The sequence below is a fragment of the Myotis davidii genome, unplaced genomic scaffold (genome assembly GCF_000327345.1).
Source record: "Myotis davidii unplaced genomic scaffold, ASM32734v1 scaffold299, whole genome shotgun sequence".
NCBI lineage: Eukaryota > Metazoa > Chordata > Mammalia > Chiroptera > Vespertilionidae > Myotis > Myotis davidii.
The window spans coordinates 1,944,691-1,970,705 of record NW_006293088.1 but is presented as its reverse complement, the minus strand read 5'-3'; the positions used below and the strand labels follow the sequence as shown (position 1 = coordinate 1,970,705).

Below are 26,015 nucleotides of genomic sequence, written 5' to 3'. Positions count from 1 at the left end.
GGCGGGGGGCGGTGGAGGTGGCCATGGCCAGCTCCCAAGACAGGTTCTTCCTGCCAACATAGCCTGTGATCAGGGCAGCATCTGGAACGGGAAGTGTCCACTCCAGGGAGCACTGCTCCTATGGAGACGAGGAGTTGAAGTTGGGGGTGTGTGTGTACATGAGCCCCTGCTGGGCCAAGCCTAGGGCACCTCTGGCCTAGACCTGGCCTTTCTCATACAACGGCAACCCGCCATGTGGACACTGCACATGCTTTCTCAGACGTGTGGGCTGATTAATTCCTTCAACACTTGCAGGCCTCTCCTCTGAGACAGGGACACACAGGGACCTGTTAATTTGACAAGACCCATGTGGCCCTCTGGGCATGACACAGGAGCCGTTCTAGACCTCGGGAGTAGGTGCGGGCCATGGGAGTTGCTGTAAGGCCGTGGTCGGCAAACTACGGCTCGCGAGCCACATGCGGCTCTTTGGCCCCTTGAGTGTGGCTCTTCCTAAGCCTTAGGAGTACCCTAGTTAAGTTCATAACAATGTACCTACCTATATAGTTTCAGTTTAAAAAATTTGGCTCTCAAAAGAAATTTCAATCGTTGTACTGTTGATATGTGGCTCTGTTGACTAATGAGTTTGCCGACCACTGCTCTAAGGGGAAAGATGCTAGCGTTGAGATGTAACCAATGGACATTCCAGTCGAGGGAGGCAAGACTGACGCAGACAGGACTGAAGGCCAGAATAACAGATCAGGGACGGGAACCAGGGAAGCTGGCAGAGCCAGACTTTGGCCAGGCAGGGTTTTGGGCGGGGCCGTGGGAGGCTCGGGCAGAACTGAGCTGGACCTGCCATTGACGGGCGATGTCTGCATGAAGGCAGGCCTGGAGAAGGGCCGGGTATGCGCCTGCTATTGCTGGTCCAGTCAGCCCGCGGCAGCCGGGCGTTCCCTTGCATTGAACCCAGTGGCGCTTTCTTCCGTGGCGCCAGCCCACCCAGGCCTTGCCCATCCTGTCTGACAGCTGCAGATGATTGTGATGGGCAAGCACCTGGGCATCCCCAAGCCTTTTGGGCCCCAGATCAAGGGCACCTGCTGCCTGGAAAAGAGGGTCTGCCAGTTGCTGGAGCCTCTGGGCTTCAAATGCACCTTCATCAACGACTTTGACTGCTACATGACCGAGATCGGAGACTTCTGCGCCTGCGTCAACGTCCGCCGCGTGCCCTTTGCCTATAAATGGTGGAAGATGATGCCTTAGACCTGGCCTGGTGCTGCCAGCCCTGCCTGCCCCTCTTTGGGGGTGGGGGGAGAGAAGGGGGAGCCTGGAGAGTTGAGAAACCCCCTTCTTATCCTGTTCCCCATCCCTCAGAATCCAGTGGGGCGGCAAATGCTTTGGGTAGAGAAGGAAACTTTTCAGCTGAGAAGTGGTTACTAGCTGCCCATTAAAGTTCTAGTTCTGAGAGCATCCTGGCAGTAGCTGCCTTGTTTGGGGGAAGGGTAACGGCTCAGGATGGAGTGGAGCAGCTGGGACATCTGGGTGAGGCTGCCCCACTTGACGGAGCCCCACCCTGTCTGTAGTGGGAAGTGGTAGGAAATCTGATGGTTTGAATGCTCTAGTGAAAGCATGAGGCCAGCCAGGTCTGGAAGCCTGATGGGCTGGTCCAGGCTAGAGGAGGGAGGGCTCCTGCAGAGCCGGGGGAGGCCCAGCCATGGAGGGCAATACCTGCCTCAGGAGCAGCAGCTTCGCCACAAGTGGCTCTGGTCTCCTTGGGTCCGCAGGTGTAGCCTGAGGGACAAGGTACAGCAAGGGCAGGCCTGGGACACGGAGCCGCCTATTCCCATCTGCCCTCTGTGTTAATGGCACAAGGATGCTATTAAAGCAAATGGTTCTGAGAACCTATAAGCATGGCTGTCCTCACCCTGCCCCTCCCCGTGATCGGAAGCTGCAAGCAGTCTAGGCACTTGGAACAGGGGAACGGCTCCTGGAAAGGGCGAGTCTGATGATGTAGAACAGCCAGTATCGAGGGTTCCATGAACGGGTGAGCAGCGTTGAGATGTGGTGGTTGCAGGGGTCTGGTGGATGGCGTGGGTCGCTCAGCCGCGTAGGCCTGGAGCAGCAGCCTGAGCAGAATAGAAACTGCCCAGGGCCTCTGCACACACCTGGCCTCCTGGTGGGCTGCTGGGCGAAGGGCCACATTTGTGACCCGGCTCCCTTTTGAAGCGTTGGTGGGAAGGGTGAGAAGTGACTAGGCGTTTGGGCACACAAAACATACCCATGTCCTGGTACTTCCCGTGCCCGTCATCCTCACAGCTCCAATACGGTACCTACAGAACCTCCCGAGTCTGGGCAAGTGAGGTGCTGACCCTGCCCCCTCCCCAAGAAACAGAGTGGGGAGCCCCACACCTCCCAACCCCCCTGTGGTCTAAGCCCAGAAGCGAAAAGGGGCCGCTGCCCTGGGCTTGCCCCTGGTGGGAGCCTCCGCTGGGCAGCGGGCAGGAGGTATGTGCAGGAAAAACAGGTGATCGCGTTTTGTTCCACTGAAAAATAAGCGCCAAAGCCAAAACAGAGTAAACAATGATGTCGTTTATTTAAAATGTTTACTCCAAGAAATATATATAAAAAAAATAAGACAATTACAGCACTAAACCAGGCACCTTCGACCAAATCACCCCCTCCTCAGGCTCCCCTTCCCTCTCAGCCTCTTCCCAGTTCTCCTTCCTGCGCTGGAAGACATGGCACGCGCCCCAGGGTCAGCGCCAAGCACTCGCCGAGCCACGTCCCTCCCCTGGAGCGTGGGGCCACCCCTCCTGTTCTACAGGGTTTCCCGGTAGGAAGTTCACCTTAAACTCGGGGAGAGGAGTGACTGGGGGAGAGGAGCCGTCTCTATGCGGAAGGCAGTCCCTGCGAGGCTCTAGGACCGGCTGGCGGTGCCTCCGTGCAGCCCGCTGGACCGTGGAAGCCCAGTGTGGCCAAGAGCGGCTCCCGCAGCCGGACCCAGGCTCCGCTGCCGCACTCAGTGCCTGCGGGCCCCAGGGGAGCTGTGCGGGTCTGAGGAACACGGGCACCGAACCCCACTCCGAGAGAGACTTGTCAGGGAAAAGGGCTCCACATGAGGAAGCTTGAGTTAGAGATGGTTTCGGGGTGATTTGGACAAATCAGGTTAGTTTAGCAGAAGCTTCTCCCGGGACTGGCTGGACCCAGGACGGCGGAGATGAGCAGGAAGTGAGACTGAGTCTTGGCCACAGGCCGGCTCCTCACGCCCGGCCTGGGACTGGCCGGAACAGACACAGGCCCCGTGAGGGCAGACGCCACGGCGAGGAGCGGAGGACAAGCAGGGGAAAAGCAACAACCGGATCATTTTTGGCATTTTAACATCAAGACAATGACAAGTGGTAACAATAGCAAAACAAAATCAAAGATCAATATTTAACTTTCCCATCCACCCGAGTCTCACGCTGAAGTTCTATCCCCGTCTCCCCCAGAAGCACCACTGAACTAAAAAACCTATTTTAAAGCACCCAAACCAGTCCAGACCCTCTCGAAGCCAAGAGCCCCAGGCAGCGCTGTCGCCTCTCTTGGGTCCCAGTGAGAGGAGGGTTCCGGGAAAGGCACCTCATAGCTCACACAGAGCAGCCACCGTGGGACGAGCTGGGCACAGGGTGCCTGGCGGGAGGCAGCTGGCAGTCTCAGCTTCTGCGCTGACACGCGGGGACGGGACTTCTGCACCATCCCATCTATTTGGTACCACAGCCAAGCCAACGTGACTAGAGCTGGGTTAGCAGAACTGGAACCCGAGTCTCAGACACAGCCCGGGCTGTTGCAGCGGGATCCAGCGGCGGGGGCAGGGGCGGGGGTGTGATGAAAACAAGCACAAAGGCGCTAGAGGCTGGTACACAGGGCAGGTCCTTTGCAAGGACTCAGAATGCACTTTTTTCAGCTGGCAGATCAATCTCTAATGGCGAGTGCTGCGAGGCGGCCCTGGCCCCTCAGAGGAACCTGAAAGCTGGTTCTTGAACCAGATACGACGTCCCCACGGCGGGCCCCCCGGAGCCGCATGGTTCCATGGTCACCTGATTTGTCACTAGGACTTCATGTACAGATAAAGTAGATATAAATGGCTAAACACATACCCCAGAGCCCCCACCAGGGGGGAAACGGCAGATTCTATTGTTGCAGCCAAGAGGCGGGGCTTACAAACAGCCGCGGGAGGACGGAGCCCAGGCGGCCAGAGCCACCCTCAAAGCGGAAGGAAGTGACCCAGATGCTTCCTAAGCACGTGGGTCTGGTTTCGGATGGAGATGGACCACCGGGGACCCTCTGCCAACAATGCTGCCCGTGAGGGACATTGTTTTCTGAGCAAATGGCGATCCTCCCCCCGGTGGCACCCGCTCCGATCACAATGCTACTTACAATGGAAAGGAGAGAGTTGTGAGTATATCTGAGGGGGTGGGGAAGAGAAAAACTTTAAAAAAAAAAATCTGGGTTGCTCAAAGTTTCTGCCTCTTGTAGGAATGGTAAGTCAACTATGAGCAAATATTTTAATCAAACATGGAGAAAAAAAAACACTTTGGAAAGCATACAGAAAAGGTAGTTGATGTTGAATCACTTCTAAACGGAACCTCAGGGAGTCTAACAAAAATGCACCTCCGGTCAACTTCTCCTTTAAATTCCTCGTCTGACGTCCGTCCCAGTGCACATGGAAATGACAGCTGCCGCGAGAGGGGGAGCGGAGGCCCCGGGGCAGTCAGAGGGTGCGCGGGTTATACTCTGGCAGCTTCTTGATCTTCTCTTTCTCAGTCTCACTCTCGTCTCTTGCTATCACCAGGGAGTGTGAGTAGCCCATGGCAACCTGGGGGGACAAATCAGTGTTGGGTGTGCCAGGGCACTTTGGCACTCAGGCGTGTCACTGAGTCTGGAGCAGACAGACACACAGACAGCAGGACACTAGCCAGGTGGAAGGGTAAGGGTGGGATAATGGGTCAATATGAAGGAAAATGGCCTAAAAGTGCTTTCAAATCCTATACTCAGGGCCACTAGTCTCAGTGTAGCCTGTCACCAACCAGGCTGCCCGAGGAGGAGAGAGAGGGAGACCCACTGAGCCGGGGCTGGCGGGGACACCCGGATCACACTTTCTGGACCACAATCTGTCTGTGTGAAGTGCACCCACCATCCGTCTTGGCACACAGAGCCGGCAGCTGGTAGACCTAACAGAGAGAAGGGGCCTCACCCCACCACCAGCCCCATCCCAAGGGGGTGCGGTCTCGGGGGCAGCCACAGGCAGCTGTGAGATGGCCTCGCCCTGGAGCAAACCCGCTTGGTGGCTGGAGGGAGGTGAATGTCGCCCTGGAGCCTGGCCGTGGTGCCCCTGAGTGCCTGCTGGTGGCTGTCACGCTCAGAGAATGCCACACAAGCACATGCAGAGACCACAAAGGGGAACAGGAAGGCGCGAGCGGGCACACCCCTCCGCTGCCAGCGCCTCCTGCTTGCACAGGCAGTGGCACGCGCTCACCTGCTCCGTGAAAACGCCGTCCAGGGTCTTCACCTCCTGCGCGGCGGTGGAAGACTTGGGCTTGTGGTCCCCGTAGCCCTGGCGAGGAAGCAGAGGAGACGCTCAGAACCGCGTCACTGTGGCGGGGCCCGACATGGGAACGGAGGCAGCCCACCAACCAGCGCCAGAGCTGGCGAGCTGTGACCGAACCCCACTGCTCAGCCGGGACCAGGCCGAGGTAGCAGAATGTATCCACAAAAGCTGCCGCCCACACGGACTGGTTCTTGAAGAAGACGGACCCTAAATTGTAGCCTCCGGAGGTGTGTGTGACAACAGCTGCCTTTCGGGGTGCTCACTGGTGAGACAACACCGGGAGAAATGGCACTGCAGCCCTCAGGGCTACGAGGTCACAGGGAATGCCGGCTGCCTCCCTGCCCACCCTGCGGGCTGAGACCAAATAACCGGTATTAATAGGAATGACACCACGGTCCCTACCAGGGACCAAAGGGACTGGTCACAGCCTGCTGGGCTGGGCGGGGAGGGGAGTGCCATGTGCAGAAGCTCGGGATGATGGTCTCAATGCTGCAGACCGGCAGCTCAGCTCTAACAGGAACAGGCAGGCGGGTGAGGAAGGGCCTCCCTCCAGCGGGTGGCTCCTCGAGTGCCAGCGCCTCCCCCTGAGAGGCTGCCCAAAGCCCCTCATTCCCCTCTAGTTGTTTTTTTTTTCTTTTTCATGTATTTTTATTGATTTCAGAGAGGAAGGGAAAGGGAGCGGGATAGAAACATCAATGAGAGAGAATCATTCATTGATTGGCTGCCCCCTATATACCCTACTGGGGATGGGGATCGAGCCTGCAACCTGGGCCTGTGCCCTGACCGGAATCGAACTGTAACCTCCTGGTTCACAGGTCGATGCTCATTCACTGAGCCAGGCTGGCTGGGCTCCCCTCTAGTTTTAAATTGAAATTCAGAGTCTATTTCTGAGGCCCCCTCTCTAAGAATAGGCCATCAAAACGGGCCAGGTTCTCAGTTCAAGGTTCCACATGGGGGCCCTCAGAAGCCGCCCACTGAACGTGGGTGCACAGGCCCAGGAGGAGGCACATAGCTCAGCAGTCCTGGAAGTGGCGCAGAGATCAAGCCCTTCTTCCCCGTCTCCCTCACCCCTCGGCTCCCTCACCCCTCGGCTCCCTCACCCACCGGCTCCCGCCCGCGACAGGAGGAGACAGCAGGGAAGAGAGGTAGACAGGGTTCCCGGCAGGAAATACAAGAGCCACGCTGCAGATCAAACCACAAGCACAACAGGCGACCGTGAGGACAAGCCACAGCCAAGCTGTTCTTGAGGAGGACATGGGAAGTTAGGGCCTCAACGTGCATCAGAACCTGAGAGTCAGAGCGTTAGGCTGGGGAAGGCCAAGATGTGGGAGAAAGTGAGCCATCGGTCTAATCACTCAAGCAACTGATATAAGCGGGAGCACAGACTTACACCTTTTAGAAATCACAGGGCAGAATGCCCCCAGGTGACCTACGAGGCGGCCGGAAGGCGCCCTGCTCTGCGGACCAGCAGGGCTGCGTGTGGAGGGAAAGGGTTCCGGGCGCCCAGGGAAGAGGAGAGTGGATGCTCGCTCACCCCCTTGAAAAGGATGCTGTGTGATCCTCCTGACCTGACCCTCCTGGAGGGAAGAGCAGCCATCGCCTTTCCCGTCACCCTCGGACCACACCAAGGTGTACGAAACACCGGAAATGAGGGCTGGCTCTTCCCCGTCCATGACGGGCCAGCTGATGTGGACAGAAAGGGCTTTCACGAGTATGGCCGACCCTCGGACAGCTCGGGAGCAGGGGGTTCGGGACTAATCACCCCAAAGTTGAAAATCCACATGTAACCACAGTCGGCCCCCTGCACACACAGATCCCCAGCTGTGGGGGTGACCCTGGGACACAGGTTTGAGCTGTGCGGTCACCTGACCTGCAGGCGACTGAAAACATCTGTGCTGTCCCGGTTCGGCTGTACCTGATGGCACAGAACCGTCTTTGAAGACTGATGTCCTCAAAGATCAGAGACTGTTACAGGCCTTAATGCGCAAGGAAGACATGTCTCTGCTCCACGTGCTTTACGGATCAGTGTCCGCGGCCCGGACTGGGCGAGCCTCCCGCCGGAGGGGCCAGCTTACCAGTTCCCCGAAGGTCGGCGACGGGCCCCAGCTGATGGTGCTCTCGTCCGCAGCCACGATGATGCTGCTCTTCCTGCAACAGGCAGAGGCGGTCACCCCTGCGGCCGGCAGCGAGCTGTGCCCGGCCCAGCCCCCGCAGTGCGTCCTGCTCAGGACGGGTGCCACCTCTCGCTTTGAAATCAGCGTGCCCCCCTGAAACTCCACCAAGCACTCACTTCCTAGCAACTGGGCACAGGCAGGGCAAGCCAGTGAGCGTGGGCCATGGCGGAGAAACCCACTGCGGAGTCTCATACAGGAACCCCTCTTCCGCCTCACCACTGCCCTGGGGTCCAGGCCCCCGGGGGTGGGGGTGGTAGTCACTTCTAAGTGAACACACTGGGAAAAGGAGGCCAAATCAGGATGAAGTGGGAGCTCGTTCGCAACGGCTGGACCCACAGTCACTGGGCGGAGCTAAAGGTTCCAACAGATGACACACCCCCCGCCCGCCCTGCTCCCTCCACAACCTGGCCGCTGATTAACAAACCCCCACCAGAACTGCAGGACGGCTCAACAGGCTCCTCCAAAGAAGGTGAAAATCACGGGCCTACATTTTTTCCAGCCAGTGTGTCAGAGCAACTGAATCCCCACCATTTCCAACTAAATACAATTTTGAATCTGTAACATGAGCAGCGCACATCAAGCCTCCAAAGTACAAAAACCTCCACAACGACTGCGAAACGAGTCCCCTTCTCGGACCGGCCGCCCTGACGAGTCCCCTTCACAGCCCCCGCCCCCCTAACCCCCATCGATGCCCTGACGGACAGCAGACCCTCCAGGGAAGAGGCACCTCCGGGGTGCAACACCCCCAGGAGGGGGACAGTCCTGCTCAACCTGACGCGGCCACGTACCCACAAGCCAGGCTCCGGATCCTCCAGCCACAGAGGTCCTGCACGGTCTTCGGATACATGGTCGATTCCCGCGATGTGTTGGTGGCCCCCCAGAAAAACAGGCCACCTGGAGAGGCAAAGACGACCCTCTGTGAATTCTTACCATCAGCAACATCAAGGACAAAGGCACAGGGTGCTTGGCACCGGGACAAAGGAGTGTTGTGAGGAAGAACGCCGGGAAGAAGCCGATGAGACCAAGATGCCCGGCCTTGAAACAGGCCCAGCTTGGTTCCCGCAGAGCTCTGCCAGGGGGGGAGCCCACGAGTGCTCGGTGCCTTCCTGCCCAGGCCCAGACGGGCAACACTCACCCACTTCGCTGACGGCGAAGGAGCAGGTGTAGCCGGCATAGATCTGGGACGCCCCGCGCCCGGGGAAGTCGAACAGCTTCACCAGGCGGGGCACCATCTCGTCCTTCTGCTCCGCGTGGCCCAGCCGGCCGTAGCCGCCGAAGCCCCAGGAGAAGACGCGCTTCTGGGAGTCGAGGACGAGCTGCGGGGAGAGACCACAGGGTAGGGACAGGCCTCGTCTCTGTCCCGGAGAAACCGGTGCAGTGGCTGACGGCGCAACACTGAACAGACGGACTCTGACCGTCACCTGCCTCCCAGGGCTGGGGAGGCGGCAGGAGCAGCAATACAAGCGCTCAGCTGGCTGCTCCACTGGGGACACTATTTTCCGTTATTATTTTTGTTTGGTTGGCTTTTTAAAAATGTATTTTTATTAATTTCATAGAGGAAGAAAGAGGGAGAGAGAGAAATATCAATGATGTAAGAGAACCATTGATCCTGCACATCCCCTACTGGGGATGGAGCCCACAACCCGGGCATGTGCCCTGACTGGGAATCGAACCATGACCTCCTGGTTCATAGGTTGATGTTCAGCCACTGAGCCAAGCTGGTGGGAAGTTCTTTCCCTTCCCTCGTGAGAAGAGGGCTCGGATCCAGAGCAGGCCGCCGCATCCACTTCCTGACAGTACGGACTCAGAGGGAACCGGGAGGCCCGACGCCACACCCGTGCGCACAGGTGACCCACATCTTTTCTTCATAGTGTCTGTGATGTTTAAAGTCTGGATCGTATGAAGTACGACCCAGTAGAACAATCTGACAAGAGGCCTAAACAAGACCTGGCTTTACACCCCCGACTAGACTGCTTTCAGACCTCAAGCGACTGCAGTCTCCTGGTCCAAGTCCCCGAGCACCGACAGGGCAGACTCCAGGTGAGGAGCTGAGCCCGAGGCCACCCCGCCAGTCAGCCACCAGGAGACCAGCTGAGTCTCTGGACTCCCCACCCCCCTTGCTCTTTCTTTTCTTTTTTAATATATTTTTATTGATTTCAGAGAGGAAGGAAGAGGGAGAGAGAGAAACCAATGATGAGAATCATTGATTGGCTGCCTCCTGCACGCCACCTACTGGGGATCGAGCCCACAACCGGGCATGTGCCCTGCCTGGGAATCAAACCTGGGACCCTTCAGTCCCCAGGCCGACGCTCTATCCACTGAGCTAAACCAGCTAGGGCAACCCCTCACTCTTTCAACAGAGAAAAAAAAACATGTGCAACTCACAGGCATTCACAGCAAAATGGCTGCAAGGAGGCAACGAAGACGAGGAGGTATTTACAAAGTGGATTGCCGTTTATCTACAGTGACCTTAAGGCAGTGGTTCTCAACCTGTGGGTCGCGACCCCTTTGGAGACCCTTTCACAGGGGTCTCCTAAGACCATCCTGCATATCAGATTACAATTCATAACAGTAGCAAAATTCCAGTTATGAAGTAGCAACAAAAATAATTTATGGTTGGGTCACGACATGAGGAAGTATATTTAAAGGGCCAGAAGGTTGAGAACCACTGCCGTAAGGAAACCACACGGGTAACTAAAAGCTGTATGAAAACTACTCAACAGCCCAACCGGCGTGGTTCAGAGGTTCAATTCCCGGTCAGGGCACATGCCTGAGTTGTGGGCTCGATCCCCAGCGTGGGGTGGCAGGAAGCAACCGATCACTAATTCTCTCTCATCATTGATGTTTCTATCTCTCCCTCTCTCTCTGAAATCAAAAATATATTTTAAAAAACAAAGCTATTCAACATCTCTAACAGGATGCCATCTATCCACCTGGAAAGACGCCCGTGGAGTTCTGTTAGACAGAAGCAAAGCAGGAAAACAGAATGATCCCAACCCCAAATGTCTGCTCAGCCCCGTCTACAGAAGCAGGAAGGAAGCTGCATAGCCAGGTGCTGGGGCCCTGGGCACTCGCACCCTCTCCACGGAGGGGGCACTTAGGACTCACCGTGTGGTTGGCGCCACACGCCACATCTCGTACAACCACGTTGGGGACTGGCAGGATCTGCCCGTCTTTCGTCTTCTCAATGAAGATGGCCACTCGCCGGGGCACCAGCTCGCAGTCGTACTCTATCCGCTGTGCACGGGCGATGAACTTCCCGTCCGAGTTGTGTCCTGCAGCGAGCAGAGCCGGTGGTCAGCAGCAGCCGCGGCACAGGGCCCAGTCCCCACAGCAGCGGGCCGAGCGCCTGCCCCCACCTGGCCGGCTGGGGTCCAGCAGGACACCTTTGCCAACTAAGGCAGCAATCTCCAATCTGAGGCACCGCTGGTTAGTGGCATGAAATCAATTTTGTGGGTTGAAACCAGTTACTGAATTATTTTTTTTAATGAATAAATACCAATAAGGACATTATTCTGTGTAGTTGTATTTCTACATTCAGATTCGGTTGCAATGTTGAATGTACTTCATACTGTGGGCTGCAAGGGACAAAGTTGGAATGTACAGGCCCAAAGGAATGGGCTGTACCCCACTTGGGGGCCTCAAGGAACCCCTGGACAAGGCCAAGGATGGACAGAAAAGTTCAACACACAGCCCCAGACTTGCGTTTTCATGCAATATTATAACCTAAATGTATCACTATGGTTGGTAAAACAGTAAGCGGACACGTTCTCGCCTTTGCCTTGCCTGACCCAGTAAATGTGTTGAGAAGGGGAGTGTGTGCTGGCGGTACGCCTCTCCAAGGTCACACTATGCCCCAATTCCAGAAGAGATCTCTCTGGATTTGGACAATGAGATTGGAAACAGGTTGGCAAGCTGGCAAGTAAAGAATAACTGACTCTATAGCTACAAATCAAGGCAATTTCTCAGTATCTTTAAATGAGTATAAACTATGCAGCTGAGATTCCATATGACGTGCTTAAAAGGTGACTGGCAACAGCCACTGAGTGTTAGCCATTTTTATCACCATCAGCACTTGATTCTCCCTGAAGGGAAATCCAATCGCTGACAGGCCGCGTGTCTGCAGGCTGGGGCAGCCATGGGCGGCAGGGGAGCCGCACTCGCTCCGGAAGCAGACAGAAACCCACTTCTGGTGTTTGGCTCGGGACTGGGGACAGCCGGAGGGCCTGTGGCTATGGAAACGGCTCCTCCAGCCGTCTCTGGCAACTCCCCGGCAACCAGCCCTGAAAGTGCTTAAGGGGCTGTTCTTTCTTATTCCTTTCTGACTTGAGTTATATTTAGTTTCACAAAGTCACTGTTCCCTGAAGTGTAAGGCCAGTGAGAAGCTCCTCCTTCTATTTATACAGCCTCCCATCTGCCTGCTTTTCACGACGTGGAGCCCAGCAACCCAGATCCGGGGGCGAGGATCTGGCGTGGCATGCAGCAAGGCGCCAGCAGAGGGCGCCCACGCCTCACCTCCCACTCGAAGGGGCTGGGGTGGTGGGAAGGCGCCAGGAAGGGAAAAACACTTTGGTGTCAGATGGGAAAAGAAAATGGAGACCTTGTAACATCACGATGCAGAGCCTTGTCCGCTTATTGGAACTGCTGAGAGCTGCCTCCCGAGTTTTTCTTTTCTACTGAATGAACGTTAGATAGGTATGTTTTTGGAGAGTACATTCTGTTTAGGGATGAGAACGGGAAGGGATGCAGTCACTTTTCCTGTGGCTTTTTTGTAGCATGTGGTTCCCCAGGTATGTACTGGAAATGACCGTCCAGGCCAGGGTTTCCAGAACAACTTCATCTTGGTAATGCCCTCATTTCCAATAAGAGCAAATCTTTAAAAATATGAAACTGAACGAAGATGGTTTGATCCCCTTTTCCACTTTGAAATCCTTCTGTGTATAAATGAACTCCCAAATCAGAAAAAGGAATCTTTTGTCAGACCAGAGCCCTGGCTTTTTCTTTAAGGCAAGTCACTCAGCACCCCTGTGAGTCACGCAAACTCCACGCACTAGACATGAGACCCACTTAGTGGACCAAGGCTATTATCTGCGATCAATTACGCACATTTCTAGCAGGTGTGCAGCCCTGCCGACTTCAGCTCTAAATATACCGTTAGATCACAGAGCTTTCAAAAAAATAACACTTCCATACCCAGCTGACCGTACTCAGGGCACCCGAAGGAATAGAGGTTTCCCTTGCAATCCATTATCATACTGAATTCGGCCCCACAGGCCATTTTGGTAATTGGCTGGCCGTTGTACATTATCTGCAAAGAAAAGACAGCAGACCTTCAGACATTTTTTTTAAAAGATTGATTAAAAAGTCTCTATCTCTGGTTGGTGATGAAACAGTTACTAGGCTACAAAAGAGATTTAATGGGCTCAATAATTCTGAAGGCAAAAGCTTAGCATATATACACTGAGTGGCCAGATTATTATGGCCACCCCATCAGTACACTGAAGTGAATTAGTTATGCAAATAATAATAATAATAATAAAACCTTGAGAGTATTTGGTTAGGAAGTTTTCAATAATCACTATTTTTGGAAGTGTCAATGAAGTACTGATGGGGTGGTCATAATAATCAGGCCGGTCATAATAATCTGGCCACTCAGTGTATACGTAAAGAAATACTCGTGACCCCTACCTTCCACCAGAGTCAGGTTCAAAGACAGGTCAATTGTGTGCCAGGTCTTTAACCCTCAAAACAACCAGCACGGTGGCTCCCACATGCTGTGCCAGTGAGCGGGAATTCCACTGACCAGCATGGGCATGGGGGCGAAAGAACGCGGGAACTCCCCAACATGAACCCTCAGCTCTCACAGGGACACTGAACAGTTCAGCCCCAACTTTTCAAAGAAAAGCTTTTACAAGTGTTACTGCCAATCAGTAAAAGGAACTATCGGACGTTCTCCTCTACTCTCCAGAGACACCCGGCCAATGGACTTAACTGAAGGTGTGAACAGGAAACACTGGCTCAAAATTAGAAGTGAGAAGACAGTGAAGGCCCGAGTGGCTGAGCGTGGGGTTTGGAAACAAATCTAGGAAAGTACTTAGGAAACTTGCTGTTTCCGGCGCCCTCCTGGGCCTGGGAGAGCCCCAACGAGGGGTAGAGGCAGTCACAGCACCAAGGGATCAGCGATGGAGCCAGGATGGGGTGGGAATCGGGGCTCTGCCCACCCTCCCTGCTTCTCTAGAAACCCTCACGCCTGCTGCAGGGCACATGGCTGACAAAATGGGATCCCTTCAAAAACCTTCAAACCACAGGCTAAGACAGGGGTGGGCAAACTTTTTGACTGGAGGGCCACAGTGGGTTCTTAAACTGGACCGGAGGGCCGGAACAAAAGCATGAATGGAGTGTTTGTGTGAACTAATATAAATTCAAAGTAAACATCATTACATAAAAGGGTACGGTCTTTTAGTTTTATTCATTTCAAACAGGCCGGATCCGGCCCATGGGCCGTAGTTTGCCCACGGCTGGGCTAAGACCAGGAGATCTGGGTCCATCCTTAACCCACTCACCAGACACCTATCAGCATCCTGCTGCCTTGCAGCAAGTTCAGTTTTTAGGTATAAACCCCACCCCTCCACTAACTCCTGTTTGTGTTCTAAGCATCTGGCCGGTGACTACTGGCAGATAAACACATCACACACGTAAGATTTCTTCCTTTCTTTGGGATAAAACAAGCTTAAAATGAGGTCTCTAAGAAATTACTTCATTCCGAAAGAACAGCTGTCAGGGCATTTTTAACTGTGGACATACATTACACCTGTTTTAAAGACGACTCTGTCCCAGGAATCAAGACAAATCCACACTCCCACCCTAGACAGTCAGCACACGAGGGCGAGGACGCGTGTACCTGTGCGGGGCTCGGGACCGCGTCCGTCTGGTTGCCCAGGCCCAGCTGCCCCATCTTGTTCTCTCCAAATGCGAACACGGAGCCCGTCTCTGGAAGGAAAGAATGACACCACAGGAGGGAAAATAATGCTGCGGGTTCGGAACTGGGTTTGGAATCAAAGGCTCCCAGATGACAAAAGCAGCCCCTTTGCCAGGAAGAACGCAAGCGAGATGGTACTTATTCCAAAAGGTGGTGGAGCGGATGGCTCAGAGCAAAGCCATTTCACAGCCTCGCCTCCTGGCAGCCGCCCGGCCTGTGGGTGAGGCTCTCCACGCCCTCCCCACGGGGGAAGCACCCACCAGGCTCTCCGGGGCGTCTTTCTGCTGGTGACCAAGGTCGCCATGGCAATGCTACCCCACTGCCCAAAGAGGACCGCTTGGCCTCTGGCCACAGCACCAAGGAACCAACCCCTCTTACCGGTCAAGGCCAGGGTGTGGTTCCGCCCGCAGGCCGCCGACACGATCGTCTCGTGGCTGAGACCCTCGATGAGCCTGGGCGCTTCCACTCTCTTGGTGTCACCGTGTCCCAGCTGCCCCTTCTCGTTTCGGCCTGCAGATCGAGAGCAGGATGAAGAGGTAGGAGGGCAGCCGGAGCAGCTTCTGGGGCAAATCTGGCTCCCAGACGTGCCCCCACCCCCAGGGCGACAGCCAAGGAGGTGAAAGAAAGCGCCAGCTTCCCAGTCAAGGGCCGGCTTCCGAGGCCTGCCCGGCGGCACTGGGTCCCCAGGGACGTCTCCGCGGCAGCCACAGGGCTGGCGTCACCCTCTCTGACCCTCTCTGGGGCGGCAGCTAGGCCCGCCCTGAGCACTTCCGTGTGGCCTGATGTCACACACCAGCGAAAGAGCCATGGAAACTCGCTTCTCACGGTCCCCGCCAGACAATTCCCTCGTCCCCTGCGCTACACGATGTATTTTAAGTCGGCAACCATTCCGACACCTGCCGCACAGGAGTTTAATTACCTCAGTGCTCTGGGCAGCTACTGTGGCCCATCTGGTTCTGCCTGCCGCTTCTCTTCCTTCTATCTGCCCTATAAACGAAGCTCCCTGAACAGTGCCAACCCACGGCCCAGGGCCACCCTTCACGGGATGCCCAGCCGTGGGAACCCCAGCCATGGACAAAGGCCAGGCCCGCTCTGAGCACAAGCCCTGCCTCCGGAGCTGCACCGGCTGTGGGGTCAGGCGGAGGGAGGCCAGGGGGCGGCCCGGGCCCTAGTCCCCGCCATGCCCCGGCCTCTGGCAGAGCCCTTCAGTTCCAAAGCAGACGTGGCGAGTTGTGTGGGCCACAGGAGCCTGGACACCCCTAAACATCCCCATTTTCAACACAGGCTACAAGCGCTGCAAAGCAAAACAACCCAACGGGCCCATAGCAGGTCCCTGGAGTGGAGAAGACCACACTTGCTACAACAATTTGGGAGGTCTGGGGAGGTTTTACAGGACCAAAAGGTCAGGGCACTTCGGGAAGGTGGTTCACACCCCTCGGAACAATGAACTTGACCTTTGGGTCTGGGAAGTGAGAGCAGGGCCACCAGACGAGCACCCACCCTGGAGAGGGCTGGAGAAGGAGTGACCGGAGGAAACCCGTCTGCACACGAGCCTGGTTTCAGCTACAGCGTGTAGCGCGGGGGAGGAGGGCAGGAGAGGCAGACACCAGCTCCTAACGGGGCCGCCCAAGTTCACTGTGAAAGGCACTTTACACTGAACAGGTGCCGGTGGGTTTGCGGCCTGAGGGGCTGGCAGGGGCAGACCCCTCGTGGGTGACGTGCACACAGATCTGATGCTTGCAGGTGGGGGGGGGGGAGCAGGCCCCGCACCTTAGAGAGCCCAGCAGTGGGCTCGTGACACCCCCACTGGCCCGTCACGACTCCTCATGGGACACGTCTGCGCCCCAGGACCAGGTCAGGTGGACAGTCCACAGGCTCGACCAGTCCACAGGCTCGACCCCTGCCCACGGGGCCAGCAGAGGGGACGTTTTTAGAAGCACCACGTCAGTGAGATCGGTGGAGGTCGGGAGTGAGACTGCACAGTGGGGCTGACAGGCTGCTGTGCTCAGGGCTGGAACACGAGGGGGCGGGACACACCTCTGCGCCAGCCGGGGAAAGCGAAAATCAAGGCAATGTCAGCATGGCGTCAAGAGACGGAAAGTATAAATCTGGGCCAGACACACTTGTGAGCTTTTTTCCCACTGAATGACAAAATTAGCAGAGTGCAGGGAGAGCAGATGTTAAACAGACCCAAATAAAGATGTCGTCACATGGACTAAAAGCTGGCCGAAGGGCCAGAAGCAAAGGGCAGGGCCGCAGCAGTTCCCGGGCAGGGGCAGAGGCAGAGTCCCAGCTACCAGAGGGGCGTGGGGGCGAGCTGAGCCTGACAACACCTGGATCATGGCCGGGAGGGGAGGTGGCCGCAATGCATGCAGCCCCGTGCAGGGGGCACTGAAATGGGGCAGAGCATCGAGGCAAGGATGGGGAACTCCGCCGGCCCACCCCCTACCTCCCACCCCTGCCCCCAAGCAAGGAAACCCAGCAGCAGGGGAAGCCAATCAACTTGGAGAAGGGAAACTGCCTGGGAGACACAGTAAGACATGGCCGCGATGTGCAATGAGCCGCCCCACCTGCAGGCCTGCGTGACCCCTGGAAGAGGAACAGGGCAGAGAAGACGCAGGGCTGATGTCACCATGTGGCCGCTAGGAAAGCTGGTGGCATTTAAAGTGCGAGAACAGAGGTCTTACGTCACCGCTGCAAAGCAAGAGGGGGGACCGTGTGCTGGGGGAACTGCAGGCCCGAAATAGAAACAGTTCTAGGCACTTTGGTACCAGAAAGTCCCAGAGTCAATGAGAATGTTCAGGAAAAGGCTGCCTCAAAAGGAGGATTTGAAGAATTAGGGGGCTGTGTAAAGATTTTTTAAAAAGCAGAGAAGTGGAGGGAGGTGATACATCGCAGGGTGTAGACAAGTCGGGAACCAGGAAGGGGAAACGGGGCTGAAGCCAGGAGCTGTGTCTCAGAGGCGGTGCAGGAGGAAGCCGGCCGCGGGGGAGCGGCGGCATGAGTCACCCAGCACTGAGCCCGAATACTTACCCCAGCTCCACAGCTTCCCTTCTGTGGTGATGAGGAGGCTGTGGGCAGCGCACGACCCCGAAACCACCGTCCGCACCCGGACCCCCGACAGGCACCCATATCTGTGGGGCCCCCACAAGTTCTGACCCAGATTGCGGTAGGCAGCTGCAAAGAGAAGAATGCAAACCTGACTCCTGCAGTGACGCGCCGGTGAAGAGCACCCCCAAAAGGTCACTAGCCACCCGGGACCACTCCCTCATGGTACAGCTGCAGGGGTCCTCCGGGTGCCACCTGAGACCTCAGTGCCTCCAGCAAACGACCCCCGAGCTGGTGCGGGCCCAGTCGGTGGCCACATGGACCCTGACGTTCCACCTCCATCTGTGGCCGTGACCCATGGAAACAACTACTGAGCATGCTCACCAGGCCAGTGGCCAAAAGCTGGGTGCTCACCTTCCTGCAGCCCCACTGGGGCGGGGCGGGGGGCGGAGGCGGGTAACCCAGGAAAGCTGGCAGTGGACCTGGGGTCTCCCTCACCCTCCTTACTGCCAGAGCGCTCTTCACCTTCCCATCAGCTGTCAGCAGCCAGGAGGCGCTTTCTGCATGACTCTGGGCGTCGCCCTGCTCCACGGAACCACCTGCCCTCCCTGCAAGCCTATTGGGCCCTTTGCAGGGCCCCCCGCTAACACCTCTGCCCACCAACCAACCTCCCCCCATTAGCTGGCTCCTTTCTCAGGGGTCCCCTTGTGTTGGTCATGACCCTTGGCGTTTGCTCAGGTACTCACTTCCCCAGGGAACCCCTTGCTGCCCCCTGCTGGTTCTTCAAACCTCTGGCTGAGCACCCCCTCCTCTGGGAAGCCCTCCCTGTCACACCCCCTTGACCTGTCACTCCCTGCACACCAGCGCCTGGGCATTCTGTCACAGCACGTGCCCACTGAACTTGGGCACCTCCCACTCTGTACCGGCCACCGGCCTCTCCAGCGTCCGGCACACGGTAAGCACCCAGCAGCGTCAGCGGGCGTGTGGGAGGAAGAAGAAATAGCTGCCGCCTCCAGAGCCCACCGCGCCCTGTGAGTGGAGGGGGCACTATTGTTTGCTGAATATTTTCAGTTTGGGACTCTCGAGGCCAGAAACGTGACCGCGTCTCTAGGCCTCTGGTGACTATGACGAATGCCAGCCCCTGTCAGATCCACCGTCAGGCTGATCCGGCCATGGGAACCGACTGAAAGGCTCATTTCCCCATCAACTTCCTGGCTCCGGGGAAGAGTGTCAGGCCCCATCCTGCATGCGCCCCACCAGCAGAGGGCGCCGCCGTGTCCTCTCATCTCCGGACAAGGGGCCAGTCAGGCACTGGAGGGCAGTCTAGATGCAGGACAGGTCACCGTGTCACACAGTGACAGCCATGAGCTTCACCTGAAGTCACGCCTCGACTACTAAAAGGTGGGAAAAAAACCAGCAACTTCCCGGGGAAAGGACTAGCTAGCCCCAAAGGACGGCCTTCAGAGGTTAGAGTAAAACTCTTCAAGCATTTGTACGCCATAAGCGTACAGACGCAAATGGCGGACCTTTTTAAATTAAATTCAAAATATCGTGGCAGTTAACTGGTTAAGAGAAACCCAAGGTCGCCAGGCTAGTGTGGCTCGGTGACTGAGCGTCAAACCAGGAGGTCAGAGTTTGATTCTCAGTGGGGGGCGTGCAGGAGGCAGCCAATCGATGATTCTCATCATTGATGTTTCTATCTCTCTCTCCCTTTCCCTTCCTCTCTGAAATCAATAAAAATAAAAATAAAACCAAAACCCCAAGGCCTATTTATCAAGAAGGCAGAACCAATGGTAGCACGGCACCAACACCAATGCTAAGGTGACCTGTGTCATCTCTATGAAGAACATGGCTGGGGCACCGTGGAGGTGAAGTGCCATAGCTGACTAGCTGGGCAGAGGAACCCTGGCCGGCAGTGACCCAGGCTACCCTGAAATGGCCGGCAGCAGTCCTGGCCCCTTGGCCAGGCTGGCGGGCATGAGCTGCCGTGGCCTGGCCCTAAGCAGAGAGGGAGCGTGAATCACTAATTTCACAAGATCCTTGGGCTCTGAGTGTCCAAGGGCTCTCGTGTCCTCGCTGAGGGAAGGCCGGCTTCAAGGATGGCCAGACACGGGATATATTGGGGTGAGGGGCGTCCCCTTCCCTTCACGTTTGGCATCCTGTCTCCCTTCTCTTTCTATCGACTGGCAAGGCCAGGGAGGGCTGAGAGATATTCAAGAATACTTTTAAATGTTTTTTAAAATAGTATAAAACTTCATTCAGAGGGAGAAAAACCAAGAAAGCAAAATTGAGAATGAGAGAAGACAAAAGGCTCTTAAATGAGCCCGAGGGCCAAATTCCTTCATCTAGAGCAGTGGTTCTCAACCTTCCTAATGCCACGACCCTTTAATACAGTTCCTCATGTTGTGGTGACCCCCAACCATAACATTATTTTCGTTGCTACTTCATAACTGTCATGTTGCTACTGTTATGAATCGTCATGTAGATATCTGATATGCAGGATGTACTTTCATTGTTACAAATTGAACATAATGAAAGCATAGTGATTAATCACAAAAACAATATGTAATTATGTATGTGTTTTCCGATGATCTTAGGCGACCCCTGTGAAAGGGTCGTTCGATTGCCAAAGGGGTCGCGACCCACAGGTTGAGAGCCGCTGATCTAGAGCGTGGGAGCGTGGGAGCCGTTTCTAATCCACAAGGCGGCTTCCCTGCCTTCTGAGCCCCTCCCACACCCGCAGGAGACAACCCCAGGCTCTGCTGCCTGCTTCCCACCGGTTTACTTCCCCTCCGTGGGCCTGAGTGTTATCACTGCGAGTGAGCCACCACGAGAGGAGCAGCTTTGAGTAAAGATGCCACCCATGCCCAAGGCTGGCAGGCTTAGGTCATCACACACCAGGAGGGGCTGCCTGGTGACACCAACAGCGGGGGGACATGGGCCTTAAGTGTGGGCACTTCCCACAGCAGGAGGAAATGGCTGGGACCCACTTCTAATTCAGCGGGACCCACCCCGAGCCCGGAGAGCCCTGTGTTTTCATGAAATAAGACAATCTCCACGCCCGAGGCAGCAGGGAGTGTCAGGGTGCAAATATTTGCTCAGTGGGCAATGCTGGAAAGGCCTTTGGGAATCTCTCCAAAAGAAATCAAGAAGCCATAAACCGTGGCCCGGTGCCAGCCTCCCTCTCCCCGACGGGCCAGCGCTCTCCTGAGGAAAGACACCGATTTTCTAAGAGCATCTGGGGACTGAAGTTCCTTCTCTGACTTCTGTCTCCCTGCTCCGGACTGGGACTCCACATCTGGCAGCTTGCAAAGCGGTGTAGACGCTTGTGAAATATCTAACGGCTTGACATGTGACAGATGTCTAGGACAGCCGGACATCCCACAGGGCCGGCTTTCGTTTTAATAAAAATAACTGACAGGAAAAGGAAGACGGGGGAAAGGTGTCCATGTTTATTGAGGCTACTATTTACATTTTCTGTTGAGCTGAAGGTTCAAATCCAGCTCCATCCCTAGAATGGCTGTGTGGCCTCAGGAAAGTTACTTGGCCTCTCTGAGCAATCTTGTAAATGAAGAGAATACCTACCTGGCGGGTGGTCACCAAATCCCATGGAACACCTAGTACATAGGAAGCACGTAATAGTAGCTTCTTATATTTTTAGAACTGTTTGTCATACCTTGTTGCTTAGGCACTTCTTTCCGACCAATCAAGTCCCAGTTGGTTGCCCCAAAAATCAAAAGCTGCCCTTTGCACTTAGACCCTTCAAGTTTCTGCAGAGACACAGAGGAAAAAAGAATTAGCTTGCGAGGCTGCTTCCAGCTTTCTTAGTTCATCCCAAAACAGCAGGAAACAAAACTAATATAATATCAACACTTTCGCCCCGCAATCGAGGCCGCACGTGGTCCCACTTCAGTATGCTAATCCCAACGCTACCCCAGTTATGCACGGGCCCATTTTTATCCTTTGATTTCTCTTTAAAATATATTTTGCAAAACAAAGGACATCCCTCCCCTCCACTCTGCAAGAGGCCCGTGTCCCGAGGGAATCTGAGGCAGCTGTCCTGGGGCAAAGTCTACATTTTCTCACAAGGATGAGTTCCGCACATGGCCTTCAGCCGGGGAGCCCGCGTCATCTCTGCACGGTAATTTGGCCAGTAATTCCCCATCCTTCCTCCGTGCTGCCCACTGTGCCAGGAGCATCTCCATGGGGAAGGCATCACAGCGCAGCGCTCAGCTTCTCCACCTGGTGGGGCTGGCGGGTCCCACTCTGGTGGCTCTAGCCCGCCTCATCCTCACTGCTGGCCCATTAGCCGGGGATCAGTGGAGTGGAACAAGGGACCACCCAGGGCGGGGCGTAGGCGGGAAGGCTGTGAGCCAGTCCTCATCCTCACAACAGTCATTAGGAGGATGTGCCACCTTTGAAGCCACTGCCCAATTCTGGGTGGCACTCATTATACTTCCAGCACTTTGCTCTACTTCTGAAATGCCCAAATACACTTTGTAAAATAGACTGTTGTCAAAGATTCACTTCAGAACTATCCACTCCATCCCACCAGGCAAGGGAAGCAGTGACCTTGCACCCCATCCCCCACCACCCTCCAGGGACAGAAGGAAACCTCTGTCCATGGAATTGTTCTTGGGAACTTAAAGGGCTAACCCACTCTGGACCCAGTCATTCTAACCTCTATGCGGTGACTGCCCCGGTGGGACGTTTTGGCAATATGGTGCGTCATTTGTAAAGACGAACATGTCTTCATCAATGACCCCGTCTCTTAAGACCTCTATGTGACCCCACAGCGCAGGTCCCATCACGCTCGCCCGCTTGGCCAAGTTTCCCTGGCTGGAAGCTGGTCCACCTACAGGACCCCTCTGGCAGTGAGCATGCGAGGCGAACAGCCAGCCAGGGATGGAGACCGGCTTGGCTGCCCTTAAATAATTTAGAGAACGGCCTTAATCGGAGGGTAGTCCATCCCTGCAGAACCCAGACTCGAATTACTTGAATGGAAGCCTAGTTTCCCCTGGTTATCTCTCCCCTTCTTTGTTTAACTGGCGGGCCTGGCTGGAACATTCTACAGGTCTGCGCAGATGAATGGCAGCCAGTGGGTTCTGTCAGGCTCCCTGTGGAAGGAGCAGCCCTGGGCCTCTGCCATGTCACTGACTTGCTCTCCAGTATTCCTCAGGTGCATGTGGAGGGCGGCAGACACCGGAAGGAACTAAGGCACCATGGGATGAGCTGCCAGGCCAGAGAATGGCTGGTGGGAATGGGGCTGTGGAATGAGGGAAGCTCAGGCTGGCAGGTCCCTCCGCCCCCCTCCCTCCCTTCCCCTGGCGGGCAGAGGTCCTGGGTGCCATGTGCAGGCCAGCAGCTCCATCACAGCCTGAACGTGCTGCCAGCGCCCCGGGCAGGAGCAGGGTCTCCTCTGTGACCTGGAGATGCCATCCGTGGTCAAGAGGCTGTGGACACTGGTCCCATCAAGCCAGCTAAGCATTTACACAAAAACCCAACCTTTCTGACACAAGGTGGTGTTTCTAAAACACCTTGGTAAATGGAATCTCCTGTGGTGTGGGCGTTGGGTTTTTGTCATGGGCCTTAATTCCTCATAATCAGATGGAGGGAGTTGTCTTTTTCAGTGCTATTTATTACCTATATAACTGTCTGCTGTTACCTTTATTTCTCTATAATTTAACTCTCCCCTCTATCTTCTTTGAAATAAAAAATTAAAATAAGGAGCATTCCTATCACCCCTTAAATCACAGCCCATGTCCCACTTTGTCAGAGAATGCATGACCCAGCTGGGAGAGGCCCCGAATGCCTGGGGGCTCCGTCCAGAGACCCTCCAAGGGGTGGCTGTCAGGGCTGGGAGACCCTCCCATAGAAGCCACCTTCACTGATGGACGAACTCGGTGTCTGCGACATTGCATGTGCTTAAAGGTGAGAGAAGACTCTCAACTGGATGAATGAATTTCCCTTCACCTTGCTGCCTCCTGACAACCGGTCACGTGAGCTGGGCAGAGATAAACGGCCCCGGTGGGAAAAAGCACTGAGCTTCTTCAATCAACAAAATGGGGTTTCTGGTCCAAAGCAAGTTTTGAATTATTGCCCAAGTGCAAGGAGCATGTTTATGAGACCGAGAGTCAACCTTTAACATCTATCCATTCAGGAGGCTGCTGCTCTGTCCCGGTGGAGGGAGACCGTATAGAGAAATGCCAGCAACAACCAATTCCCGAACGGGCTTTCCACTCAGACTTGAAGCTCGGCTTCCAGTTGTATTTATTTGGCCCTTTCAGAGGGGAGATTTGTCTCAGGGTCCACAAAACCTCAGCGACCCAACACTGTAAAAACTATGTTTTCTAGGTTGAGCCCAGGCAGCTTGCTTTATCTACAGGATCATGAAGTTCATGGGGAATTCAGGCTGCATCAACCCCAGACCATCACAACATGCTCATGTCTGACATAGCGACATATAAACCCAAGGACCTTGGAGACCATTTCCTGAAACTGAAATAAGGACATTTTATAAAAATGCACACCCTTCACGTAAGGCAGCTCCCCTCAACCACACAAGTATCTGGGGTTCCTCTTTCACAAGCCCAAAGTCTGCAGCTTTGCGTTAACTGAGGGCAGCACAATTTCAGACAAACTCCTGGAGGCTGCTCTCACACAAACCGCCTTCAAGTGGCCCTGAACGGTGGCGAGGCTGGCAGAATTCTCAGTGAAAGCCTCTTTCTGAGACGAGCTGGGGACCTGCGGGCCTGGGACTGCTTAACAGGCAGAGACCTTGCGTTTTTTTCCTTTGCAGTCCAGGGACCTGGGGCCGGGGATACTGGGCAGGAGGTCCATGCAGGATTGGGCAGTGCCAACCCCGACCTGGGGCAGGGCAATGGGGCAGCACGGGCCTCCTGGATGCTAATAAAAACTTAAAAAAAACTTGGGGTATGCACTTTCCAGGAGGCATAAAAAGGCATTTGTTGAACCCTGTCTCCTGAGCCTAGGATGGTGTGCTGACCAGTGCAAGGGAAACTGCTTAAGAGACCCTTTGCTTTTTAAGAAGATAGGGGAAGGGATGTACACACATGGATATGCACATAGGATGTCTCTCTCGGGATCTCAAAAGATAGGAGACGTAAGTGTACCACCACCTTCAACAGCAATGGACAGCCGGGGCCCCCCCCCCCCCCCACTCTCTCTCCCTGGCTAGCTCCTGGGGTGAGTCCCAGCGTTGGGTAAGAATCTTACCTCCTCACAACAAAACTCACTGCTCTGATAGGTTGACTGTCGACTCACAGGAGAGAGGAGAGCAGAGGCAGCGCCCACCTGCTCTCCCTTCAGCTCTCCCCTACCACCCAGAGACCGAGGGCAAATGTCGGGGGCCTCACACAGAGGATTCGACTGGCCAGAGGGAAACAGCTCATACGTTCAGCTTCTTAAGACTGTGGCCATTTCCCGGCACCGTCCCCACCCCAGATAAGCCATTTGAGGGACCTGGGCTCCCCCCCACCAGCACAGGGAGGGCAATTACCAAGCATTTTCACAGGAACAATGTGCAGGGGCGTGAGGATGACGTCAGAAAACACCTGGGCCCGTGTGGAAACCCAGCTGCATGGGATTCTGGGCTGGGCCCTGACACTCGCTGCCCCAGTTTTCTCGTCTATAAAGCGGATTATTTTTAACCATTTCAACATGGGCCGCGCTCCTTGGGAGGAAAGCAATCGGGCGCTGTTAACCCTTTGGGGAGAGCACAGGCCCTCTCCAGAGGTCAGCGTCAAGGACCTCCGTGGAAGTTCTTCCTCTCCCGGGATTGCCTGGGAGCCTGGGGAGCTCGGACCCGCTCCTAAACATGCATCTCACAGGTTCCCAGGATCGCAGCACCAGGCTCGGAGCTCTGGCTCTGCAGGGTTTTGGGGGCACCTAAGTTGAGACGGTCTCGATGATGCGATGCGAAGGCCCACTCTACCGGGCAAATCCAAGCCCACTCAGAACACGGAGATGCTTCCTGCAGAGCGGAGGGGCGGAGCGCGGCACGGAGCTCTCACCTAGCGCCCCGCCTCCGGACCCCAAGCGGGGAACAAAGCCCAAGTACCTCTCAGCCCGGGGGCTTCCGACCTCCAGGGGGAGGACTCTCCGGAGCATGCGCCCTCGCACCCGCCCCAGCGCCGTCCTATTTTTACTGGCATTTATTCTCAATCCTAACGACTTATTATTATGAAGTGGCAATATTCTTAGGCTATTTGTTTTGATGTTAGGATCCTAT

General features: G+C 55.5%; 2 protein-coding genes across 2 annotated transcripts in view; one reads left to right on the top strand and one right to left on the bottom strand.

Moving 5' to 3' along the window:
• Positions 1–1,239, top strand: part of PADI6 (peptidyl arginine deiminase, type VI) — a 20,767-nt gene extending 19,528 nt beyond the window's left edge. Inside the window, exon 16 of the mRNA XM_006766664.1 lies at positions 1,006–1,239. Coding sequence (XP_006766727.1) covers positions 1,006–1,239 — 234 coding nt within the window. The remainder of the gene's footprint in view (positions 1–1,005) is intronic.
• A 1,306-nt stretch (positions 1,240–2,545) lies between these two features.
• RCC2 (regulator of chromosome condensation 2) lies at positions 2,546–25,894 on the bottom strand. Its single transcript, XM_006766773.2, has 12 exons — positions 25,798–25,894; positions 21,441–21,587; positions 17,750–17,893; positions 15,095–15,226; positions 14,639–14,727; positions 12,931–13,045; positions 10,846–11,012; positions 8,873–9,053; positions 8,526–8,631; positions 7,639–7,711; positions 5,492–5,569; positions 2,546–4,831 (listed from the first exon to the last, which is right to left on the bottom strand). Exons 1-12 carry the CDS (start codon positions 25,892–25,894, stop codon positions 4,727–4,729), a joined length of 1,434 nt encoding a protein of 477 aa, XP_006766836.1. The 3' UTR covers positions 2,546–4,726.
• Between the last annotated feature and the right edge of the window lie 121 nt (positions 25,895–26,015).

What these genes read in the sequence shown, in the direction of transcription:
- RCC2 (XM_006766773.2), bottom strand. Translation starts at nt 25,894, where the DNA reads ATGCTCCGGAGAGTCCTCCCCCTGGAGGTCGGAAGCCCCCGGGCTGAG. An exon ending in CCACACCCTGGCCTTGACCG is followed by an intron (nt 14,728 to 15,094) that starts GTAAGAGGGGTT and finishes CTTTCCTTCCAG; the next exon opens with AGACGGGCTCCGTGTTCGCA. An exon ending in CGCCGACCTTCGGGGAACTG is followed by an intron (nt 5,570 to 7,638) that starts GTAAGCTGGCCC and finishes CTTCCTCGCCAG; the next exon opens with GGCTACGGGGACCACAAGCC.